This window comes from Littorina saxatilis, linkage group LG10 (assembly GCF_037325665.1).
Source record: "Littorina saxatilis isolate snail1 linkage group LG10, US_GU_Lsax_2.0, whole genome shotgun sequence".
Classification (NCBI taxonomy): domain Eukaryota; kingdom Metazoa; phylum Mollusca; class Gastropoda; order Littorinimorpha; family Littorinidae; genus Littorina; species Littorina saxatilis.
In genome coordinates this window covers 42263578-42284453 of record NC_090254.1, presented here as the reverse complement: position 1 = coordinate 42284453, position 20876 = coordinate 42263578, and the positions used below count along the sequence as shown (strand labels likewise).

General features: G+C 41.4%; 1 protein-coding gene across 1 annotated transcript in view; it reads right to left on the bottom strand.

The window, feature by feature from the left end:
- Positions 1–19429, bottom strand: part of LOC138978878 (cytochrome P450 3A11-like) — a 31414-nt gene extending 11985 nt beyond the window's left edge. The window contains exons 1-11 of the mRNA XM_070351685.1: positions 19274–19429; positions 17218–17308; positions 14837–14942; positions 13859–13911; positions 12113–12206; positions 11545–11667; positions 10544–10632; positions 9134–9276; positions 7657–7781; positions 4314–4449; positions 1174–1331 (exon numbers count right to left, since the gene is read on the bottom strand). Of these exons, the coding sequence (XP_070207786.1) occupies positions 1174–1331; positions 4314–4449; positions 7657–7781; positions 9134–9276; positions 10544–10632; positions 11545–11667; positions 12113–12206; positions 13859–13911; positions 14837–14942; positions 17218–17297 (1107 nt within the window). The 5' untranslated portion in view covers positions 17298–17308; positions 19274–19429. The remainder of the gene's footprint in view (positions 1–1173; positions 1332–4313; positions 4450–7656; positions 7782–9133; positions 9277–10543; positions 10633–11544; positions 11668–12112; positions 12207–13858; positions 13912–14836; positions 14943–17217; positions 17309–19273) is intronic.
- Positions 19430–20876: the final 1447 nt, after the last annotated feature.

Sequence of the window (20876 nt, the reverse complement as noted above, 5' to 3'; positions counted from 1 at the left end):
CAAATTCAAATTCAATTCAATAATTTCGCTTTGTGACAGCTTCCCTGTTCTATTTTCACAATCTTCGATCTAGTTTCAGAACGCTACTTGTTTCAAATGTAAACTATCAAGCTTCGGAGGTGATCGACGTCTAAATATAGAAGAATGATTCAGTATATATACACACACACACTTATATAGAAATACGCAAATACCAAGCACGCATCCCCCGAAAGCGGCGCTGTATGGCTGCCTAAATGCCGGGGTAAAAACGGCCATACCCCTAAAGGCCAAGATACACGATCGGTTTCGCACGTACGTTTGAGGCGGATGGGTCAGACCTGATCGTCTCAGAGGAACGGAATGCTCCCGAGACGTACGAGGTGAAGGTCGTTTTATCCCACATTTGACGTGGAAGTCTGCTGCATGGACAGCAGGAACAGGTCTCGATGTTGCTGGTTTTTGTAGTTTTTACTTCCATGGTTCCATAGATTCCAACTCGTCGCCAAGATTCAGGTTGATGAGATATTTCTATTCCGAATCTTTCTTTCTTTCTTTCTTTATTTGGTGTTTTCAACCACGAAGGTTATATCGCGACGGGGAAAGGGGGGAGATGGGATAGAGCCACTTGTCAATTGTTTCTTGTTCACAAAAGCACTACTCAAAAATTTGCTCCAGGGGCTTGCAACGTAGTACAATGTATTACCTTACTGGGAGAATGCAAGTTTCCAGTACAAAGGACTTAACATTTCTTGACTAACATCTTTAGAAAAATTGACTATACTCTATACAAGAAACACTTAACAAGGGTAAAAAGAGAAACAGAATCCGTTAGTCGCCTCTTACGACATGCTGGGGAGCATCGGGTAAATTCTTCCCCCTAATCCGCGGGGGGTCTATTCCGAAACGGCAAGTTTTTATGCTGAACTGACCGCCATTTGCAAAGTGGGTGTCGACTGACAGACGTGCTGGAGGATGCTTGCCATCCGTTCGGAATATATCCAGCTGTATTTCGAACGGACGGGCCGAGGCGGATGCTGTCAAGCGTGTGAGACGTACGGTTCGGATGCCACACGATCGGTTTGTGGTCAGTTTCGGGCGGTCGGTCTCAAACGTACGGGCGAAACCGATCGTGTATCTTGGCCTTTTACCGAGGGAGTTTGAGCCCATGAAAGAGGAAGGTCACACACTTACATCACCCAGTTTCTCGTCAATTTCTTCCTGAGCTTTCTGCAGACATTCTGGTTTGCCTGCCAGGGTGAACAAAGTCAGGGACATCACCGTCGTCACAGTGTCGTACCCAGCGAACAAGAACAACAGGGAGTTGGCATTTATCTCACTCGGAGAAAGACCTGAAAACAAACATGATACATAACTTGGCATGTATCTCACTCTGAATAAGTCCTGCAACAAATAGTATTCATATAACTTGGCATGTATCTCACTCTGAGTAAGACCTGCAAACAAAAATGATGCATAACTTGGCATGTATCTCATTCTGAGTAAGACCTGCAAACACAAATGAAACATAACTTGGCATGTATCTCACTCTGAGTAAGACCTGCAAACAAACATGATGCATACCTTGGCATGTATCTCACTCTGAGTAAGACCTGCCCACAAACATGATACATAACTTGGCATGTATCTCACTCTGAGTAAGACCTGCCCACAAACATGATACATAACTTGGCATGTATCTCACTCTGAGTAAGAGCTGCAACAAATGCAATACATCACTTGGCATGCATCTTTCTCTGAGCAAGACTTGTAACATGTTTTATAATTATTTAGATCTGAGAAACAAAGGAAAGTAATTATATTGTACATGCCCACCTGTCCTTGCGACCACCTCTCGAAGGCGACCACCGGCCAACAATGACCACTCCAAGGATCACAGGGAAGTTTTTCCTATATATATATAATCCACCTTTACATGCGACTTCTTGTCTATGTCGACCACTGTTTGGCGGTACCTTGGGCTGTCGTTATAAATAGGTTTGATGGCATCATGTATATTGATGTAATAATCATGTATCGATTTAAGTGTGCATATGTCGTGCCGAATTCACGTAATTGCCGAATTCACGAAATCGGCAACATTTTTGCCCATTTCACGCAATCGGCAAAACGCTGCCCATTACGCGAAATTGGCCAAAAACGCGTAAAGACTTGTAAAATGTGCCGATTTTGCAAAATCAGCAGCCCGTTTTTGGCTTTAAAGTTCTCAAATGCCTGGGATATCCTCACACTTAGACACAGGGTCCCCACTGGTTTTTAGAAACAAAATTCCATGACTTTTCCATGACTGTCCATGAGCCTCAATAGCATTTTCCATGACTAGATCCACAGGTCGCCATTTCCGAACACGCAAACTTTTTACGTCTTGTCACTGCCAGTTTTGACACTGGCTTGCTTTGCACTGAATATGAGTCAGTTTCTACGCAGTGTCTCTTCGACAAGCAAGTCAAGCACTTGCTACGCAGTCAGATTATCGGTAATGTTTGCTGGTCCTGTCATTTCACTAAACTGGACCAGCCACTGTTTGTGTCCATCTGCACTTTCGTAAATTCCGTTTCGTAACCGTCACTGTGACTTGACGAACTGTCATTTTTTTCACCGCGATACACAGTTCATTGCGAAGATCTTCCTCGGTAATTCGTTCCAGTTCCGCATACTTTTTGTTGTCAAGAAACAACTCGAAAGAAAGTTTCAAACTCATCCTCCTCTATCTTGCTTGTCGAAGCGCTAAAGTACTTTATCGATGCAAAAACAAAAGCAGAAAACTTCGACGAAACCGACTCAAATGCAGCGCAGACGACACGACAAGATGACGGAAGGAAGTGAGCCTCGCTTTGGCTCAAGTGCCGTTAAAAATACCGTTATTCTCGTATGCAAATACGAACGAGAAGTTGGTCATACGAACAAGCCTTGAGCTGGCGACGCAAATCGCTGCTGGCTGGCAAAGGGGGGGGAATGGCTGGGCAACGAAAATCGCCGCTGGCGTGCTAAAGGTTAATTTTTCTTTCTTTCTTATTTTTGTTAAATTCCATGACTTTCCATGACTTGAATTGAAATTCCATGACTTTCCAGGTTTTCCATGACCTGTACGAACCCTGTAGACAGCTAGACACTCGAATGGATAAATGTTGCAATAATCGATCAGTTATGGCAAGTTATGGCAAAAAGTGTAGTTTTTGTGCATTACCGGAGTTATGCTTGACACAGACCAACACAGACCATAAAAACTAAAATAGGGAGGTAAAGCAATGTTAATGTAATGTTCTGGTGACAAAAAAAGTAACAGACTTTTGCGAAATGGACACATTTTAGGAGCCTTTACGCATTTTCGGCAAAACGCTGCCGATTTCGCGTACTAGGCAAAAATGTTGCCGATTACGCGAATTCGGCAATTCCGGGAATTCGGCACGACACATATATTGAATTCATGATGTCAATAATTATTAAAATAAAAAATAGGGTAAGGGTCCATAATACGGCTCTTAATATGGACCAGCTTCCGTTCTGACAAACTAACGGTGCTAGAGCGACCAAAACTATTTCATCCGCTCATACCCTCTCTTGCTTACTTGGACGTGTCAAAACCACAAACCACAGAACCGTTCGACTTTTTTTTACACTTTTGGTTGCGTTCACTTTAAATTTGACGCTTAAACCGAACTTATGTCTGTCCACAAAGTATATGTTCGTTTCCTAATATGGACCACCTTCAACAAATATAGCAAGATCAATAGTACTCCTTTCCAAGTCGCTGCTTAATCTGAACCAAATTGGAACTAAATCGTTTGGTCCGTTCACATGGTAGACTTATCGCCGACTCGCCGATATAGCTCAGTTGGTAGCGCGCTGGATTTGTATTCAGTTGGCCGCTGTCAGCGTGAGTTCGATCCCAGGTTCGGCGGAAATTTATTTCACAGAGTCAACTTTGTGTGCAGACTCTCTTCGGTGTCCGAACCTCCCCCCGTGTACACTACATTGGGTGTGCACGTTAAAGATCCCACGAGTGACAAAAGGGTCTTTCCTGGCAAAATTGCTTTGGCACAGTTAATAATTGTCTACCTATACCCGTGTGACTTGGAATAATAGGCCGTGAAAGGTAAATATGCGCCGAAATGGCTGCAATCTACTGGCCGTATAAAATTTCATCTCACACGGCATCACTGCAGAGCGCCTAGAACTGTACCCACGGAATATGCGCGATATAAGACTCATTGATTGATTGATTGATTGATTGCAACTTCAAACCTGTAAAAGTTGGAGAAGAGTTGATTGAAAGTCTGCCATGTGAACAGCACTTAACGGAAGTGTCTTACCTTTTCGGTTCCAGCGAGTGGAAGTCTTCAGATCTTCTCTGAAATCAATCTCAGAGTCCACTTGCTCTTTGCCCTGACCTCCACTGTCTGCCGCCCTCTGTGCGTCCACCAAGAGCTGCAGGAAATCGCTGTGCTTCTGAAACAGAAAAGAATATCTTTGGTTTAAACAGTGCTTATTCAGATACATGTTCACAGAGCTATGGAGTTTATGATATAACAAAGGAGCACAAGATACACTTATAAAATGTGCTCTTCAAGACAAAATAACACTACACTACATTGGGGTGTGCACGTTAAAGATCCCACGATGGACAAAAGGGTCTTTCCTGGCAACATTGTTTCGGCATAGATAAAAATGTCCACCAAAATACCCGTGTGACTTGGAATAATAGGCCGTGAAAAGTAGGATATGCGCCGAAATGGCTGCGATCTGCTGGCCGATGTGAATGCGTGATGTATTGTGTAAAAAAATTCCATCTCACACGGCATAAATAAATCGCATAAAAAAAACATATAAAAAAATAAAAAATAAAAATAAATAAATCCCTGCGCTTAGAACTGTACCCACGGAATACGCGCGATATAAGCCTCATATTGATTGATTGATTGATAAATGTGCTCTTCAAGACAAAATAACAAAATGGCGGACAATATTGCAAATGCATACTATTCAAAACAGTAACAACAAAAAACACAAACTAAAGAGACTGTGCTAATAAATGTAACATGAAGTCCTCACTCGAAAATATAATCTTATCTTTGTCATTCTGATGAATGTTTTATAAATTTGTCACCCAAAATAATACATTGTATCTGCTAATACACGAATTCCGGAAATAACTCTGTCGGGTTTGTATGGATTGTAAAAGAGTGAATTCTCTTGCTTTTAAAGGTGGTTGTCTACATTTTTGCTTTTTTTCAATAACCTTATTTAGATTTCGCTAAAGAGTTATGTCAGATGATGAATGAACCATGGGGAAAAAAGTTATAGAAAAAAATATATGTAAAAAAAGATTTTTTTGGGGGGGTAGCGTGACTCACGCTTCCAATATTTTGTTTTCTGTTTGCTGAGAACATGTGCTTTGCCTAAAAATACTAACCAATCAAATTCATGTCACTATGCTTATAGCCACGCCCAAACAAGTGCAGCAACAGTTTGACACTGGAGCGCTGTCAACGCTTTTTTTTAAACGCACGAAATGCACGGGATTTGAGAGGAGTTTTGCTCTTGGCATTTTCCAAATAAGGATATCCTACTATGAGTACTACGCTGGAATACAACAACGAATTTTCAAACGGCTACACTGGCTTCGTTTTTCCTAATCGAAAGGGGGGTGTATTGCTGATATTTGTAGATAATAGTCTCTGCATTTTAATGGTCAAATGGCGATTTCGGTATAAAAATGTAGACAAGGACCTTTAAGAGGCGATGTTCGGAATTAACTCTATCGGGTTTGTATGAGTTGGGAAAGAGTGAATACTCAAAAAAAAAAGCCGTTTGAAAATTCATTGTAGTATTCCAGCGTAGTACTCATAGTAGGATATCCTTATTTGGAAAATGCCAAGCGCAAAACTCCTCTCAAATCCCGTGCATTTCGTGCGTTTAAAAAAACGCGTGGACAGCGCTCCAGTGTCAAACTGTTGCTGCACTTGTTTGGGCGTGGCTATAAGCATAGTGACATGAATTTGATTGGTCAGTATTTTTAGGCAAAGCACATGTTCTCAGCAAACAGAAAACAAAATATTGGAAGCGTGAGTCACGCTACCCAAAAATAAAATCTTTTTTTACATATATATTTTTTTCTATAACTTTTTTCCCCATGGTTCATTCATCATTTGACATAATTTTGTATCGAAATCTAACCATAAGATTATTGAAAAAAAGCAAAATAATGTCGACGACCACCTTTAAAGCATGCATGAATTCCTCACTCAGGATTGTAAACTCTGTGTCATGCTTATGAACGCATCCTGAATTTTCACTCCAAATACTTACAGCTGTCTATGCCTATGTCTGTTTCATGATAATTATCACAACTTACTGGGTTTTTACACCCCGGTATAGGGGTGTGTATAGGTTTCGGTCGATGTGTTTGTTTGTTTGTTTGTTTGTGTGTTTGTGTGTTTGTGTGTTTGTGTTCGCATATAGATCTCAAGAATGAACGGACCGATCGTCACCAAACTTGGTGAACAGGTTCTATACATTCCTGAGACGGTCCTTACAAAAATTGGGACCAGTCAAACACACGGTTAGGGAGTTATTGGTGGATTAAGATTCTACAAGGACTTATAGAGGGACATCTTAATGGTCAAAGGGAAATAACCATTCTCACTCAGTCACTGCCACCAACTGAGAAGGTTATTTCCCTTTGACGGGGGTGTTTTTCCTACCTCGGAGGAATTTCTTGTTTTACATTGGAAATGATGAGTCAATCAGGATCGTTGATGATTAAAATAAAGCTTTGGGTGTTGGATGTTGTCCGAAAATATCAATTCATAATCTCTTCTTTTTTTTAAATTTATCTTTCTCTGAGAGATCAATTGCATTGAACAAAGTTGCATTGCGTTGCAACACAATACAATGCGTTGTGTTAATCAATGAACTAATCATGAATTATAATGTGGTGTGCTGTTTAAAAGTCACATTTTTCGGCATTGTCTTCTATGCCATTAAACTGTATTGCTGTACTGCATTTGTCCTATATGAATATATAATAATAATAATAATAAAAAGAGAGTTTATATCGCGCGCATATCTCACCACAAGGCGACTCAAGGCGCACAGTACGAAGTATGAGAGAGCCCTGAAATGCAGCCGCTCGGCGCAGAAGGGACAGCACTCTATATTTCGGGGGAAGCATGCTGGGTATTTTCGTGTTTCTATAACCCACCGAACTCTGACATGGATTACAGGATCTTTTCCGTGCGCACTTGGTCTTGTGCTTGCGTGTACACACGAAGGGGGTTAAGTCACTAGCAGGTCTGCACACATAAGTTGACCTGGGAGATCGGGAAAATCTCCACGCTTAACCCACCAGGCGGCAGCGACCGGGATTCGAACACACGACCTTCCGATTAGGAGGCCGACGTCTTACCACCACGCCACTGCGCCAAGACTCAAACTGTTTAAACGGGACTATTGCCAAATAACTGACTATTTCTGTTGCTCGCGTTAGTTTCGTTTAAAAAACATCAACAATTGAGTAGCCCCGTACTGTATGGCAGCTATAGCTTTCCCAAGAGAGAAAGCAGCCCAACTGTCCATGAGGGTAATATATGCTGACAGGACCAGAATTATGACACCCTATCCTTATCCTTCTTTTTTGTCAGTAACTCTTCTTACCTGCTTATCCAGTTTTCGATCTGCCAAAGCAGCCGCCAAGACTCCCATGAGATAATTGGTATCGTCCTTGGGGAACATAGTGATGCCGACCAAGGCCAGTAGTTTGGCCAGCCAAGGGAAGGTGACTGAAACAATCAAGTGAGATAGCTAATCAGGGAAACACAGATATGATAAGTATTGGCGTTAATTACCGGTATTTTACCGGTTGAAATGAGAAAATATCGGAACAAAATTGGCTGCCGGTATGACCTACCGGTTGATTTTTATAACTACCGGGTTTGTTTAGCTGGTAAAACAACAAATCTAGTACTCGGAGTTGGACTCTTACTGGTTCCAATGACCAGCCTACCGTTTTTGTCTGGACTGTTTGCATCATAAAAGTGTGTGTACCGGTTTGAAAAAATACTTGCACCATCACTGTATGATACATTCGCTCGGCTTCCTGGCGAGCGGGCGAAAACTGATTCCATCAAGCCAAGTTGTGTGATTAATTGTTTGTTTGTTTGTTCACTTAAAAAGACCGTTAGGTCGATATAATTATTTGTGATTGTAACGTATTTTTGTCAATTACAACGTTACAACAACTTACCTTTCTTGTTTTTTGGTTACAAATATGATCGTTAAGCGCACGCTCTAAACAGAAGTGAACACATTTCTGTAACAAGTTTTGAACACTTTCTGACATTGTACATAATAGTTCTGCTAACAGACGTAGAACTCAGTGTTAACTAGTGTTCAAATGAACACATTATGACGGTTTACTTGTGAACACTATGTGTTTATAATGTGTGCTCCTTTCGCTAGTAGAACTATGTACGATGTTACAAAGTGTTCAAAACTTCAGAAATGTGTTCAAAATATATAACTTCTGTTTTTGATTGCATAATTATAAAGGCACAATAATTCACCCTCACAATCTAAAATAGGTGAAGAGTGCATTAGCACAAACAGACACAGGCACATTGAGACACACACAGACACACACATACACAGACACACACACACACACACACACACACACACAATCTAACAAGAAAATCTCTATAAAATATAACATAAATACACACTGTAAACGCATAATCAACAAGCCTTAATTCCAAACGCTCGTAGAACAAAGTAGATTTTGTTAGCATAATGTTAACGCACGATGAAAATGCCTTGATTGAAAACCTCACAGAACGAAGCGGATTGCGTTTGCACGTTTTTATAATACGAAAATGAGTGTATCACTCACACTCACAAAATGTTAAAGACACCGTTTTCTGTTGGAAAATATGTGACAGCCATTATAGGGAGAAGAACAAAAACAGTAGTCGCATAACTCACTTTGGAGTTAGGCTTTTTATCAGTATTTATTAAACGAAGCTTTGTTGTGACAGCCATGCAGAATAAGAAAAAAACAGCTAGTCGCATAACACACTTTGGAGTTAGTCTTTTCTCAGTATTCATCAAACGAAGCTTTGCTTTTAATACTCACACACTAGAGCAGCCATCTTTTGGTTGCGATTGGTAATGTTGTTTCCATGTTTATAGAACTGGTCGTCTGGATCATTGATGGCGTTGACTTCAGCGCCGAATGCCACCGCCGCTATCATGTCCATGCTCACACACTTACATAGTCTAAAAACCAGACACACACATGACAAAAGCTGCATGAGTGGGGGTGGAAGAGGGTGGAAGAGGGTGGATGGGTGGCGGGGGGAGGGGGGAAGCAGAGAGTGACAAAGAGAAACAGACACAGACACAGACACCCCCCGCGGGTTAGGGGGAAGAATTTACCCGATGCTCCCCAGCATGTCGTAAGAGGCGACTAACGGATCCTGTTTCTCTTTTTACCCTTGTTGAGTGTTTCTTGTGTAGAATATAGTCAATTTTTGTAAAGATTTTAGTCAAACAGTATGTAAGAAATGTTAAGTCCTTTGTACTGGAAACTTGCATTCTCCCAGTAAGGTAATATATTGTACTACGTTGCGAGCCCCTGGAGCAAATTTTTGATTAGTGCTTTTGTGAACAAGAAACAATTGACAAGTGGCTCTATCCCATCTCCCCCCTTTCCCCGTCGCGATATAACCTTCGTGGTTGAAAACGACGTTAAACACCAAATAAAGAAAGACAGACAGACAGACACACAGAGATAGACATACAAACAAAAACAGTCAGACACACAGAGAGACACATAAAAATAGGCAGACACAGACAGAGACACACACAGACACAGAGACACAGAGCGAGACGCAGAGAGAAAGACACGAAGTGGAAGAGAGTCATACAGAGAGAAAGAGAAAGATAATCAGAGACAGAGAGAAAGATAGAGGGGGGGGGGGGGATTCCAATTTTTATTTTATAAGGATAACACACATGACAATTGTTAAAGAACAGTCCTTTGTCCTGTATTGTCACGTGGGAAAGTTTGATTCACTAAAAGCAAGAGTATTTTACTCTTTCACAAATCCCCGACAGAGTTATTTCCAAACATCGTCTATTGGCTCATACTACAGATCAAGACAGCCAGAGAAAAACGAATAGGTAGAGACAGACAGAAACACAGAAACAGAGAGACATACTCGTAGGGGCTGATCATACTGCTGACGCTCAGAAAATAACACATTTCGATTTCCACGCGCGCTAATGCGTGCGTGCGTGCATGTGTGCGTGTTTACATGCGTTTGTGTGTTTTTGCGTGCGTACATTTTTGCGTGCTTGCGGTTTTGCGTGTTTGCGTGCGTGCTAGTGTGTGTGTGTGTGTGTTATTTTCGAGTCTCACCCTATCATGTTTGCTCGTTCATCTCGTCAGTTTATTGGTTGTTGTTTTTTTAACCGTGTACGGCTTCATCTCCAAATGACAACGCTCGATTATTTTGAATGTTAACCGAAAAGTAAAACTTACTGTCTTGCATCAACATCTTCATTCGTTCTGGCAAGTTCTTCCAGGCGACTTTCCAAGTTCTTGGCCACTCTTGCCATGGCAGGAAACACCTGCGGAGGCATGAATGAAACACATCAGAGGCACAGATTGTTACACAACAGGCGAAAAATACACCGACATTTCAACCTCTCAAGAACAACCATCCCAAGGAGCGACCAAAAAGTGATCGTAAAACAGATGATTGTTTTAGAAAGTTTGATGATATAGCAAGTAGAAAATACTACACGGCTACCTGTGTCATATCAGGTTTACGCGAGTTGTTTTTTAAATATCGAAATGCGAGGAAAAGTGAACTTTTCAATATATAGCTTAACAAGTCGCGTGAAGCGAAAATGCTACATTTAGTTAATCTGTCGAACTCACAGAATAAAATTAAATGCACTGCATTTTATCACGAAGACAATATAGCTTTGTCGAAACGACTGGCACGATTACGTGCAAAGCGTGCTGAAAGTGACCAGCCAGTATAGCACCAGTAGTGCTTTCGATTAACAAGTACGCGCTTTTCGCTTTTCTCTATTCTTTTTAACTTTGTGAGCTTGGTTTTTTTTCTTAGCATAATATATCTACATATGTTTTTGGATTCAGGAAATGATAAAGAATAAGATGAAATCATTTTTGGATTGATTACAATTTTTTTAATTTTTTTTATTAGGATGTTCAGATTTTTAATGACCAAACTCATTAATTATTGAGATTGCATGACCATAATTTCAATTTGATTGAAAAATGACGTCACCAGGGTGCGGCCTCAAGTTTTGCAAAAAGCCGGATAGGACGTCATGAGAAACGTGTATTGAAAAAAACAGAAAAACATGCGGGGATATCATTCGGGAGAACTTCGATGCAAAGTTTCATAAATATCCGTGCGACACACACTTACATACACCACTACCCTCATCTCGATTCCCCGTCTATGGTAAAACATTCCATATGTTACCAGCTGAGCTACCACGACTCACCTTTTTCAGTTTATTAGAACTGAAGGTCGGCGAGAGGGTATTTCGAACGTGTTTCCAGTGGTCGCCTTTGAGGGACAGCAAGTTGTCTTTCATGACTTCGCTTTCTGAAAATCCGGGAAAGTCCTGTCGAAAAAATACATCCAAAAAATAATGTCAAAGGCAAAGCTGCGCAACAATTGGAATCATAGCGTCACGTGTAAGTCCTGAAATTTCTTCCAGCAAAAATAGCTTATAATGCAAAAGTGTTTCGAGAATGAAGTTTAGCTCGGTGATTTTGTCATCATGGGCAGTGGAAAATTCTGCCCCTGCCAGACTGTAGTTTGACCCGACCTCATTTACACGAAACACACACATGTGAAGAGATTGTTTATTTCCCCCGAAATCGGCGTATGCTGCCTGAATGGCGGGGTAAAAAGTAATGGTCATACACGTAAAAATCCACTCGTGCTAAAAACATGAGTGAACGTGAGAGTCTAAGCCCATGAACGAAGAAGAAGAAGATGGTTTATTTATCACATGGGTTGTCTCTCTCGCGTATGCAGGGTAAACATTCTTTAGACCTACTTACATTTCTGTCAGCGAAGCAACTGAATTTCTTCACAAGCACGTCCTTTGCCAGATCCATATCCGCCACAACAATCGACGGGGTTGGAAAGAAGACGCTGCGAAATAAATCAATAAATAAATAACTACATACATTCATGCATACATCAATCAAGGAATAGGTAGCCTACATAAAAATATAATAGATAAGCAAACACATTTATTAAAGAATCAATAAAAATAGAAAAGAAACAAAGAAAGAAGTTACAAAGAAGGAAAGAAAGAAAACCGCATGCCTATGATTGTTGAAAGTGTTCGCTGGGTATGTGTGTGTATATATATAGTGTGTATAGCATTATATGAATATTGTGTGAACAGTACATGTGGTGATTTTTGTCCGTATGATTAATTGTTTTATGTAGGTTGTACATTTGATTGTTCTATTTTGTATATGTTCTTTTGTAAAGAGCCATAGGTTAGGCACTTAAAAATGTCCAGTTATTATTATCATTATTATTATGAGTTTCAAGGCACAACCATTCCCGTGAAAACAATAAGCGTAACCATCTCACAACTGACCAAGCTTCTTTTTTTCTTTTTCTTTTCTTTTTTACATCGGATTAGAACCTCCCTTTTCTTGGTAACAAACCAAGAATCAAGATCCTTGATGCTTTTTTTTTTGAGTGAGAGGTTTTGGTTGTTTTTTTGTTTGTTGTTGGTATGAATCCAAGGGGAAGAATGCTGGTCAGTACAGCCCGGTCAGACAAACCTGTGATGACTGGCATGATTGCTTACGCAGGAAGCTGTGGCATCTCTAATGTCTTACTTGTCAGTTTCCGTAATGACATATATAGCGACCATCAATGTTTTCGTCGACACATCTGAACAAGAAACTTGAAATACATTGCAGAGTGAGAGTTCCTTGATGCATTCATGTCACACTAGTGGCTTTTTAAGAAAATAATGTATCACTGACTCCCACTTTGCACACAGAGCAGGCTGTTGAGTTTTGATACTTGTCCATGTGGAAGGATATGGTGGGCGCAAAAAACCAAGCGCATGCGCATTGAGGCACAAAGTTAAAAATAGAGAGGAAATCCCCACCACCGACGAATGTTCGTCTGACAAAGGTTGAATCTGGATGTCCCTAGTCTCATTCTATGTACATGCCCCGAAAGACATTCTTGTGCTGTGCTCTCTGAGAGGTGTTTTCTTTGATGGATTGGATGGATGGATTGGATGGATGGATTGGATGGATTGGATGGATGGATTGGATGAATTGGATGGATGGATTGGATGGATTTGATGGATGGATTGGATGGATTGGATTGATGGATTGGATTGGATGGATGGATTGGATGGATGGATGGATTGGATGGATTGGATGGATTGGATGGATGGATTGGATGGATTGGATGGATTGGATGGATGGATGGATGGATGGATGGATGGATGGATGAATGGATGGATATATTCCTGGTCAGATCGGAGATGGTGGGCCGGACCAGAGATGTGCATGCACCCAGGCCGCATACAACAGAATGCACGATGCATCGTGAAAACGTGGTTTCAACGCGATCCTCCTCGCTGTGAAATGTCGAAGCGGAAGTGACTAGGCTCAAAAGGCAGCGTTCTTCCGGTTGTCGGCACTTACCGCCTGCGCGCAGCGAGTTGGCGATCCAGTCAATACACATCTATGGCCGGATCGTTTATACGAGTAGGACTGTGCCTTTAAAAATAAAAAATAAATAAAAATAAAGTCAACGCTTACCCGTAAACTTTGCCGTATTGCTTGCTCCACTCATTGAACACGTCTGTCAATTTCTGTAAGTAAACATTAGTCATAAATATTCTTTGATGAATAATGGCATGACCTTTCTTTGATTAAGTTCATAGAGAAAGCTACATGGCTTGCGTGTCACGCAAGGTTTACACGAGTTTCTCTTTTACATATTGAAATAGCGAGCAAAAGCGAGTGTAAACCTGGTATGACACAGCAAGCAATGTAGTATTCTGTTCGTTATCGTACATTCTGTAAATGCGTGCCTACTACCTCAAACTTCCAGACAGCTCCGTCGCTTTGAATCGACTTACTTTCTAACTTGAAACCATTTTATTTTACGATATACACAATCATTAAGTTCGCATTTAGACCTAGTTTGCCTGTTCTAACATTGTGAGGGTTTACTTTAAACATAGTGTCAGCTAATTGTAGCATAATGTGATCAGTTCTGGAACCACTGAAAACAGGAAACAGTTTGCCCAAAGACCATTAGAAAAAGAAATAAACACAAAGCTTGCGCTGTTGTATCACTGGTTCGTACTTGTTGAAATTGTCTAAGCCTTCTTACGAAAGTCAAATCTCCGACGTCTTAAGCGAAATTGGAATCATAAAGTCACGTGTAAGTTCTTAATATCTTTCATAGAAAACAACAAGGTGTTTTAAGATTGAAGTTTATCAGTCTCGGTGAGTTTGTCATTACGAGCAGTGGATAACTGCTTTTGATGACTCTGCCAGTCTACAGTTTGCTAGCGCTCCGACCTCATTTACATGATATACACTCGTGTGAAGAGATGCTTTATTTATTTCATGAGGGGTCTCTCTCACGTATGTAGGATAAATAGTATTTATAATTACTGTATATACACAGACAGACAGACAGACAGACACACACACACACACACACACACACACACACACACACACACACACACACACACACACACACACACACACACACACACACACCTTGCCCCGTGTCCAGAAGATAGGCAGCATGTTGCCCACGAAGGGAAGAGGGGTGGGCCCTGGAATTCCGGCTTTTTTGAAGGTCCGCATATACTGAAAGGTTTGCCTGTTAAACAAGCAACACCAGATTATTGTACTATAAACAAAATATAAAACAGAATATAGTAGATAATCTAACTCAGATGGATTGAATTCGATTAATTACATTAAAACAATTAGATAAGATTAATTAAATTAGGAACATTTTGAATAAGATTTAATCGTTTAAATTAGATCCCGTCCTTCCCGCATTTACTACCATGTATACAGCTATTCGAGCGCAATGGCCTCGTGGATAAGGCGCCGGTGTAACACGAAATTTGTACTCCACGAAAAATTTACTCCGGAGTAAAAATTGCGTACGAAATTCTTACTCCGAGTACACCTTTCGTACGAGAAAAGAACTACCCAAGATACGAACAAATTACTCCCTCCACGAAATTTGGACTCCCATAATTTTGACTTCCACTAAAAATCTCGTACGCGAAAATGGGATGCGGGCGAAGGGATAATGCCAATATGTGATCTCGCGCAAACAAATGTCGCGCTACCCTCCCTCCACCCCTTCCACCAGCAAGACTAACAGGGGACATGGGAGTAAAGTTGCGTACACCTGGCGTGGGCAGTAAAATGCTTGTGTTAGGGTGGAATGATTTATTCGTTATTTATAAGTCAGGGGAGTAACATTTTCTAACGAATTGTTGACTCGGAACACACCTGTCGTTGGAAGTTATTTTCTCGTGTTATGGGGGAGTAGTTTTTTTCGTAAAGGGAGTAACATGTTCATGGGGAAAGTTGAGTGTTCAAATCCTGGTCACGTCTGGTTGGCTTAGTTTGAAGATTCTTCCGATCTTTAAGGTGCACTTATGTGCAGACCTGCTAGATCTTTCCGCCTGCTTGTATGAACATAAGAACAAAACCAAGTACGCACAGAAAAAAATCAGAAGAAGAACGTTGAACACTACATATCTAACCAGGCTTTTACGAGAAATTACAGGAATCATTCACTAAGAAACATGCCAAGAATCAAACGCCGGACTGCTTTCTGATACAGTGAAACTCAACTTTTAAGATCTCCAAAAAACTCTGAGAATCGGGTCTTGAAAAGGAGAGAGTGTTAAAGGTGGTCGTCTACATTTTTGCTTTTTGTCAATAATTTTTGTTTGTTTGTTTGTTTATTTGTTGCTTAACGTCCAGCCGACTACGCAGAGCCATATCAGGACGAGGAAGGGGGGGATGAAGGGGGCCACTTGTCAAGCGATTCCTGTTTACAAATGCACTAACCCATTACTTGTGTCCCAGCAGGCTTTAGTAAAACTAAATTAATACCTACTGGAAGATTACCAGTTTCCAGTATGTTAAAATAGGCTTAACCTATCTACTGCTGGACTTACATCAGAACACTAACAGATTAAACTATACATGAATCGCGAGACAAGCGGCAAGAGAAGAGATTTTTGGAAAAAATACAGGTGAATGAGCAAGAAGGCAGAAAAAAGAAAAGAATTCATGAAGAAAAAGAGAGCATGACAGGAAAGAGGAACCAAAAATCTACCTAACAGCAAACTAGAAAGCTCCTGCGGTTCCAAAAACAGGAGGGGCCTTTAATTTCATAACCGCAGTGCCCCACTGCGGGATTTGTCAATAATCTTATGGTTAGATTTCGCTAAAGAGTTATGTCATATGATGAATGAACCATGGGGAAACATTTTTATAGAAAACAAAATATATGTAAACAAAATATTTTATTTTTGGGTAGCGTGACTCACGCTTCCAATATTTTGTTTTCTGTTTGCTGAGAACATGTGCTTTGCCTAAAAATACTGACCAATCAAATTCATGTCACTATGCTTATAGCCACGCCCAAACAAGTGCAGCAACACTGGACCGCTGTCCACGCTTTTTTTTAAACGCACGAAATGCACGGGATTTGAGAGAGTTTTGCGCGTGGCATTTTCCAAATAAGGATATCCTACTATGAGTACTACGCTGGAATACTACAATGAATTTTCAAACGGCTACACTGGCTTCGTCTTTCCTGATCGAAAGGGGGTGTATTGTTGATATTTGTAGATAATAGACTCTGCATTTTAATGGTCAAATGGTGATTTCGGTATACAAATGTAGACAAGGACCATTAAAAAGGAGGTAAATTGACAGAGGTTATAATAAATTTTAAAAAATCAGAAAAAACAGGGTCTTAAAAGTAAGGAGGTCTTAAATGGGGGTGGGGGTCTTAAAAGGGGGTGGGGGTCTTAAATGGGGGTGGGGGTCTTAAATGGGGGTGGGGGTCTTAAATGGGGTTGGGGGTCTTAAAAGGGGGTTCCACTGTATACACTTACCATATTTTCACAATGAGGAGAGTGACCACTCCGACAACAAGACCAGTGGTCAAGGTGCTGCACTCCAGTAATCCTAACATGTTTTGTGTGTCTACAGAAACAAAACAAAAAACATCTTGATTAACTATAAACAGTGTCACATTGCTCTGTATTACAAATGAAACCAGTGTGTGTGTGTGTGTGTGTGCGTGTGTGTGTGTCAGTGTGTGTGTGTGTGTATGTGTGCGTGTGTGTGTGTGTGTGTGTGTGTGTGTGTGTGTGTGTATGTGTGTATGTGTATGTGTGCGTGCGTGCCTGCCTGCCTGCCTGCCTGCATGCCTGCCATTGCTTTTCCTTTGTGGTCTTTTGTAAAGTCCATTTATGAATGTTTGTCAAAATCGTGTCAAACAGTGCTCAAACAATACATGAAGTTCAGTTTACTGCTTCAGATGTAGGCTACTATACAAGCTAGACTCAGACCATTAAAGGAAGTGTAAAAGGACACACACACACACACACACACACACACTCACACGCACACACACTCACTCACACACTTACACACGCACGCACGCACAAGCACACACACACACGCACGCGAGTAGAAACATGTAACTGGCGAGTTGAACTGTTCATCTACTCGCCAAATGCGAGTAAAGATGCTGAAATAAATGTTTGCTTTGGCTCGTAAAGTTTGCTCTCTGGCTAGTAAATTTTCAGAATCAGTGCACCATTTATTTTTTTTTACTTTCAGGGCTGACACACACACACACTAGCACACCAGACCAATATTGTCATGACCGGGGGAATGAAAGGGGGGGGATGCACAGCACATAGTCACATCCACCCCAACAGTCCCTACACATAAGACTATCTCTCAGTTATTCTAGAGGACAGCTGCCAAGAATAGTGGTTAGTTCACTTCATTCAACTGATTTGAAAGAACCACTATAAAACGGCTTGACCTCGAATGGCCGACTGGTTCAAGCATTTACAAACCAGCACAGAAAATATGCTGACATAGACATAGGCCTAGCCGTCCTGAACTAACCCCGTGGAACTGACGTCACCTACTAAAAGACGAGCCTGACATGTAATTATGGAATGCACTGTAGTTGATCAATAACTGAGCCTGACATACATAACTATAGAATGCACTGTTGATCAATAAGCGAGCCTCAACTGACGAGAGGTAACAAAAAAACCTCGACAACTTCATGCGGGTCTCAAAATAGCACATACAGTGTAACAGTACGCATGCACTCTTCCTCGGGGTCACCACGGCTGAGTCAGTGGTTTGTTTGTTTGTTTGTTTGCTTAACGCCCAGCCGACCACGGTGCTGCTTTGACATATAACGTGCGCCACACACAAGACAGAAGTCGCAGCACAGGCTTCATGTCTCACCCAGTCACATTATTCTGACACCGGACCAACCAGTCCTAGCACTAACCCCATAATGCCAGACGCCAGGCGGAGCAGCCACTGACTAGATTGCCAATTTTAAAGTCTTAGGTATGACCCGGCCGGGGTTCGAACCCACGACCTCCCGATCACGGGGCGGACGCCTTGGTTTGAACAAAACAATTCCTAGCAAATACACAGACTATAAGGATTGTAACCGAAGTGTGTAAGCATAAAGCTGATTTGCATGTGCTTACTTACTATTGAACTTATATTAATGTTCAGTGTTCGTGCCGCCTGCCCAGCAAGCGAGAACAATCTCTCAGCCTGTGTCAGTAACGATCTCATGACATGTTTCACCTGGGCCCAACTTTGGCATTCGAAATTGCGGCGTACCCCCATCAAATTATACGGGTACACTTATTACTTAAAAGAGAAAAGCATGTGATAACTACTTGTAGATAGCATACCTGTGACGAGATCGATAAGGCCTAATGTGAAATCTGGGTCCAGGCAAAATATGAGATCGTTACTACTGAACTTGAGGTGAAAAACTGTCAACATCGTTATGCGGGTCTCAAATGGCGCGGTTACCAGTGGTTGAAACAAAACAATTTCTAGCAAATGCATATTGTAAAGGCAAAACATGAAACAATGTCATATGTGTGTACTTACTCAGGCTCAACGCTTGTATCTGGCCAGCACACGGGCAAAACTCACAACGATTTTGTTGTGCAACGCGTAGAGCTCGTTCCCGTACACAATATGTGTCACTGACACTGAGGAGTGTGCATTTATATTCCGCACCGAAAGGTAGAGTGTCTGCTCCGTGTCAAGGTCACGGGAGATTTCGCCGCGTTGAGCAAGCGAATGTAAATCCGCGGGTCATGGACATGGCGTATCTGGCGTTCCATACAATGTTTACTTTACAAACAGCTGTGGATGGGTACATGGTGTACCCTTGCTTTGAGATGTGAACTAGTGAAATCCTCGTCATTCCCTTTCAGCCAAGTGTGGGCACAGTCTCAGGAATGTTTGCAATAGGTCAAGTCAAGTTGTGCAACAATCTTAACACTGCTGAAGTACATTTTGTACTTATTGCGGCCATTAATCTATAAATATATCAATTAATAGACATACATAAAGAAAGAAAGAAAGAAAGAAATAGCAATGGATAATCTCGTCCCATTTACTACTCAGTGGTGACGACAACTGTCCATTTTTAATATGGGTATAGTCCATGTGAACTATAGTGGATTCTACAGTGGAACCTCAGTCCCGATTGAAACCGGCCCCGGCAATTTAAGTGACTCCCTCAGTCCTTTTCGATTTTCGTAGCTTTTTGGAGGACTTTAAGAAGATAAGGTTCCGCTGCACTACTGACCAATTATTCAGTCATACCACAGTCGGCCCGATAGGCGCTTATGGGTACATAGTGTACTCGTATTGGGGGACTGAGTGTACCCATAGACCAAATCTATGGTGTACCAAACACCGTCCGTGACACAACTAAAACGTGACGAGTGATACGAATAATTATGTGTCGTGAATGAAAACTGGCCTTCTAAGTTTGAAGGGCCCACTGCTGTGCGTGTAACTCAGTCAGCTAAACTGGCAAACACACACACTGTTACACGACACTTGAGATTGCCACAAGTTCTCACTGAATGTCGTATAGTTGTGTTCTTTTATTCTACGTCGCCCGTCTTCGCAGCAGCAGAAAACAACTCGTCAAATTGAGTTCGAGGATTTATTTAGCATTCCATACATACAACTGCACATCGTAGCAGAACTCAAATAGAAGCTTTTTTACATACAAATCGCGCTGGCATATATAGTAAATACTCAATCTCGAGAATATTCCAGACCGAACATGATACAACTACATTATACGAGCCGTGCATTGACTAAACTAGCGACATTCTCTATGACGTACATCAAAAGCGCCGACGCACTTAATCCGAACGAACGCCACGAACCCACGAGTAAAAACAGCGTGGTAAACAACTTGTTTTGACAGGACTAGAAAGTTCACCTGCATTCTCCTCAAAACATAAATATTGTGTTTACAAAATATAATATCGGTACTTTCCCACAAAGTACAAATAAGTCAACTACATGTAACACACAAAACTGAACCAAAGCTCAGCAACGGTAGCGTTTCCTAACATTCACACACACACACACACACACACACACAGTACACACACACATGTGTGTGTGTGGGGTGGGGGGGCGGCGGTGTCGATTGAGTCAAGTCGTTTGTCAGAGTATGTGT